Source organism: Hipposideros armiger, unplaced genomic scaffold (genome assembly GCF_001890085.2).
Source record: "Hipposideros armiger isolate ML-2016 unplaced genomic scaffold, ASM189008v1 scaffold_860, whole genome shotgun sequence".
Classification (NCBI taxonomy): Eukaryota; Metazoa; Chordata; class Mammalia; order Chiroptera; family Hipposideridae; genus Hipposideros; species Hipposideros armiger.
In genome coordinates, this window is record NW_017732210.1 from 18,814 (window position 1) to 24,822 (window position 6,009).

Genomic DNA, 6,009 nt, shown 5'->3' on the forward strand with positions numbered 1-6,009 from the left:
AAATAAATAAATAAATAAATTGGATACCAAAATTAAAAACTCGTGCTGCAAAGGACATGTCAAGAAAGTGAAGACAAGCCACAGAATGGGAAGAAATTATTTACAAGTCATCAGATAAGTATCTAGAATATATGAAGAATTATTGCAACTCAATAAAAAAGGAAAATTTAAAAATAGGCAAAGGATTCAAAATAGATGTTTCTCTGAAGAAGAAACACAAATAGCCAATAAACACATTAAAAGATGCTCAACACATCATTAACCATCAGGAAAATAACAAAAAAACAATAAAATACTACATATCCAGTAGGATGGCTATAATAAAAAAGATAGATAGGAACAAATTTGGCCAAGAATGTGGAGAAATTAGAACTTTTATACACTGCTAATGGAATTATAAAATGGTGCAGCCACTTTGGAAAACAGCCTTGCAGTTCTTCAAAATGCTAAAAACAGTGTTACCTTATGACCCAGCAATCCACTCCTGGGTACATACCCAAGAGAAACGAAAACATATGAGCATACAAAAACTTATACAGAAATAATTCAAAGTAGCTTTATTCGTATTAGCCAAAAAGTGGAAATAGCCTAAATGTCCATCAACTGATGAATGGATTAATAAAATGTAGTATATCTACACAATGGAATATTATTTGGTAATAAAAAGCAATTAAGTATTGATACATGCTACAACATGGCCAAACCTTGAACACATGTTAAGGAAAAGAAGCAAGTCACAAGAGACCATATATTGCATGATTCCAACCAAATGTCCAAAATAAGCAATTCTATAGTGTCAGAAACTAGATTAGTGAGCAGTCGGGGGCAGGGAGTGACAGCTAATAGGAACAGGATGTTTATGGTGGGTAGGGGTAATGAAAATATACTAAGATTGTTTGTGGCAATGGCTGCACAACTCTGTGAATATACTAAAAATCACTGATTTGTACATTTTAATTAGGTGAATTGCACGGCATATAAATTATATCTCAATAAAAATTATAGTTTCACACTTCAAACAGGTGTATTTTATTGTATTTAAATTGTATCTTCATAAAGTTGATTACAAAGAAAAAAGAATCATCACTTCCTAAAACCATTCCAATATGCAGAATATACATGTGACAATAAAGCTAATGCTCAGGTAGCCTGATAATTTTGACCTAGTCTGTGCATATAAATACATTACCCTTCTACAAATGCATCCAGTTTAGCCAGTTCATCCGACAAACCAACCAAGACATCTAGTGTGCCAACCTGGAAGGGAAATATAGCATTGTATTACTTAGGTTTTATCTTTTTCTTTTTTTGTTTTTTACAAGATGATAAAACATCTTGATTTGAAGGGCCCATAAATCTTAAGCTGTCCAATTTTTATTTCATAATGTGCAAGCGTGGTTAAAGCATGTTTGCCAGACATGTCAAAGCTATTTATATGCACAAGATAATCCTCTAATTCATGGGTACAACCAGCATTTAAGATGGAAGACCCTGCGATGGCAGGCCTGTGCTGTCCAGTGACGGTGAATCATTTGAAGCCATGGTTTACAGAAGCAGCTCTTAAGCAGGGGTCCGTGACTATGCATCAGAGAGTCTGTAATCAAATCTCTAAAGCAAAATTGTATGTGTGTAAGTGAGCATGTTTGGGAAGACATGTCCACAGTCCATATCAGTCTCTCAAAGGAATTCATAACTCCCAAAATATTAAGAACTAGTAATTTAAAGTATTTCTTACATAAATGAGTGCTGTGTATAACTGCCTCACTTAGTTAACCAACAAAATATAAATATTATGATTTTTTTCCTTTTTCCTGGCAGTCTGCTTCACTTTGAGGCTCCTAGGTTACTGATCTTTAATAAATGTTAAATAAATTAACTAGATTAAATAATTAGGTTAGATTTGCCAACTATGATAAAAAGGTACAATGGTAAAACATTTACATTAGTGAGCATTATGTAAATTTAATAACAGAAAAATGAATTCACTGTGATATTTAGGAATATCTATTACTAGGATTTTTCACTTAAAGTCATAATTGTGACTATAATATATCTTTTCATAAGATTTCTCACTGCAATTAAATTACAATTTAGAAAAGCACCAAAGTTTAGAAAAAATATTTTGTTTTGGCAGTTTACTTCTAAAAAATCAATTTCCTCAGTATCTAAAATCTGAAAATTGGACAGAACAAGACAGGTTTTAAATTATGCCAATGGCTAGAGAAGGAACCCAGGTATCTAATTTCTACCAAAAGGTAAGCAGAGACACAACTGTCCTCCCTTTCGCAATGAACTCATACACTGTTTTGCACAGGGCAATTTTACCTTTAAATCAGGAATGTTGAACTTGGAAGTAATGGCAAGATTATTGTTCTTTGTAGTTGCCGCGTGCAATTTCTCCCATGTCTGCTGACATGTTTTCTCCCCAGGAGCCGATATAAGCCAGAACTCAGTCATATTTGTCACCAGGTATTTATTCCAAAATCAAGAGACTCTGAAATATAAAATAAAACAAAAAAATAATTTAATATTATTTGTTTCTAAAGTATTTCAGAATCACAGGATAACTGATAAGTATAACCTGTTTCAAAATTAATCTAACACTGACATATGACCCCAAGCAAAGTCAAATTTACTTACCTGGAAGCAAATCCATATTAAGTGGTAAAAGGTGATTTATTTATGATACTATGAAAAAGAGATGATAAAGATCTAATACATGAGGTACCTACTTTTTTTAAAAAAATTACAAAGCATCCTAAAATGGGAATTATTCAAGAAGCTAGACACCCAAAATACTAATAGTTTCATTCCACAAAAGTCAGAGTCACTAATTTATAGGTTTGTCTTAAACTTTAAACATAAACCAAAAAACATAAACCAAATTAAGAAATTAAAAAAATGCATAACTTTTACCTTTGAGAAAGAATTAATTGACTCAATGCATTTGAACATTAGCCACTAAATAAACTGGCGATATCCGGCTTAGGAAATCTTACAAGATTAGCCAAATTGGTGGTTAATTTTAATCCATATTCAACCTAAGGGAATTTCCTCAAATCCCTCACATATACATACTTAGCTACCATCAAACATTTACAAATTTGCAAAAAAAATAAAATAAAAATCTTGCCAATCAGCCTTGTAGTATTTAAAAATATGACCTTTTGGAGAAGGGGGAATACAACACTAATGGAGCTAAATGAGAAAGAGGCTGTGGCTCGCCTTTTCCAAAGACTTCCATTAAGACATAACTAACCCCCTTCTATGCCTCCCTCTCTCTCTCCCTCCCCGCCAACACACACAAAGAAAACTTATTCAGAAAATTTCCAGAGCCAAATTTATTCAGAATCTAAGTATGTAAAGCACACAAACCCAAAATTAACTCATAAAATGAAAATACAACAGTATCATTATTTCCACTTTAATATGCCTTCATTAGAACAAACTAAATATTGTACTATAAGCTTTCTACTACCACTGCTTGTTTAACCAGTCCTGAAACTTGGAGTCTACTCAGATAGAAGATAACTATTTTACAAAGTTGTCTTGATAATAAAATCAGATAATAAACTTTATAAAGAACTTGATAAATTTAAACGTTCTTTAAAAAATGTAAATCATAATGGATTTTTATAATTTCAGNTGGCCATGGCCATTCCTGATACTGATTTAACATCTGAAAAACTAGTTTCAACTCAGCTCTACCATTATCAGCTATGTCACTGGGATAAGTCACTTCACCTCTCTGAGCCTGTTTCCTCGTCTGTAACAGTATCAGGAAGAAGACAACTAAATCATTGGTAAGGATCAAAAGAAAATAAGGCTCAGTCATAATAAGAGCACCAATTTATATTATCAAACTACTCATTTTCATTAAATTATATGATAACTTGAGTTAAAATCCTTGATAGTCTATTCAGTTACATTTAATTATAGAGCACACTGTACAAATAAAGTCACTGGGAGCCAAGGAAAGTCTGTCCAAGTAATTTAAAGCACACTTTTTCACCCTAGCCAGGTCATAAAAACGTTGACAAACAATTAATAGGTGTCTGTCTATTTGCATCATTATAATTTCAGGTAAGACTTTTACATTTTCTCTCATGCTCCAGGATTTTGCAATATAAAAGGAGCTTTCAACTCAGCAAGTTCATGGATGGGCTTCAGGGTATAGTACTCCTTAAAACTGTACATAAAATCATGTGGCACACGAATACAGGCAGTTTTCTATGTACAGGATCAACATCAGAAGGTATCAAAGAACGCATCAAGTTTAATGTCTGAATCAGTATTGTACATAAACACACTTAAGTGACCACTGTCATCTATGTGACTCATAAATCTTTAATACACCCTAATTTCCTATTCTACATGATCTCAGTTACCCTGAAACTTTGTATAAATAATAATTACAGAATTTTAAGGTTTCTTTTCTTATGTCAACATTGTTGAAGCAATATTTAAGTTAACTACATAAATAACTACACAACTTGAATAATCTACACATGGAAGTGTTATACTTTTTAACATCGTTTGTTTTTGGTTTTTCGGGTTTTTTTTTTAGTAAAGTTGAAATAAGGGTACCTCCTGTTATTTCAATGACATAATTAAGCTGCCTTGCCAAAATCTAGAGTATTTCATAGCTAAATGCTTATAAAATAAAATAAAGCCACTATAAATCAATGTGTCCTACCTGTGTCATTTTTTATCTTACCTTGGCAATTATTTCAGAAATATTTTTCAGGGACTGCTTGATTGGATATTTAGCCATGTCCCACTGAAACCTTGTTATGTAAGTAACCAAGTCAACTGAAACAAGGGAATAAATTAATTACTGAGAAGCAATAGAATTTTTTGTAGTTTGCTACACAGTAATAGATTTTAATGCTGAAATTGGCACTGAGAAAATCAGTAAAGATGTCACCATGTCTGAAGAGTCCTGATTAAATAAATGGGGGACCACACTAAGTAACATGGATTAATCAAAATTTTACCTTGTAATCTGATTGGATCTCTTATCCTTATTCAAAATTTAATGTATATTAAAATGCTCCTTCTAATTTGATGACTTAATTAAATGAAATATGTGCATTCCCATGATATGCTTCATATATAGGAGAAAGAGATACAAAGACTAAGAAACTACTTCAAATTGTCTCCTTGATAAGTAGAACTTGACAAAAGTATGTTCTCTCTTTGCCAACTAACCCAAACACACTGAAAATGAACTTATCTGTTAAAACCATGTGGTGATTGTTTCTAGGGGTCTATACCTCAACAATCTTCAAACCTCAGACTCTTTCATTTTCAAATGAAAAGAATAAAAAATGTAGAGCCAAAGAGGCTCAACAACTATTTCCCTTAAAGTTTAGTAATCAAGATCACTTTACCCCTCGAGTCTGATGAGATCAAGTATAGACTGGTAAAATTAATTCATATCAAAACATCTTTCTCTCCTCAACTTTTCCCTACATAAACACCAAGTCAACAACACAGCTGGTATTTCCAAAAGCAATTTTAGATGCACTGCCCCTTTGACTGTCAACCCCCATTCTACCTACTGACTGTCCTAGTTCATCAAATACTTTGAAGATCAGTAAATGCACCCTAAATTAACATATCAACCCTCCATCCTTCTGCCCCAAAGACAAATTAACAGAAACAGTAAACAATGAGATCAGGAGCACTATTATAACAAGGAGCAAAAATAAATTACGGTTTTTTTTGTGGTTTTTTTTTTACTGATTAAGTATTTATTGAGCATGTATTATATGCAAGGAGAAGAAAATGAGATCAGAGAAACGCTAGATTTAAAATACTGTTACTTTTGAGAGTTTAGCCAAACTACTCCATACTATTGCCTCGGGGTCCATTTTGTGTGGCCAAGTGGCCTGCAGGGGCTTAGATATTACACTAGCCCCTCCCTCAATAACAGCCCTATGTAACAGCCTGTGAAGTCACAAGTAAATAAAAATTTCTGATATAACTCCCTCTGATATCACCCTT

The 6,009-nt window shown here is 32.8% G+C and overlaps 1 protein-coding gene across 1 annotated transcript in view; it reads right to left on the reverse strand.

Annotated features, from left to right (window-relative positions):
• ATP6V1C1 (ATPase H+ transporting V1 subunit C1) overlaps window positions 1-4,834 on the reverse strand; it is a 20,566-nt gene extending 15,732 nt beyond the window's left edge. Inside the window, exon 1 of the mRNA XM_019629558.1 lies at window positions 4,718-4,834. Within this exon, the coding sequence (XP_019485103.1) occupies window positions 4,718-4,774 (57 nt within the window). The 5' untranslated portion in view covers window positions 4,775-4,834. The remainder of the gene's footprint in view (window positions 1-4,717) is intronic.
• Window positions 4,835-6,009: the final 1,175 nt, after the last annotated feature.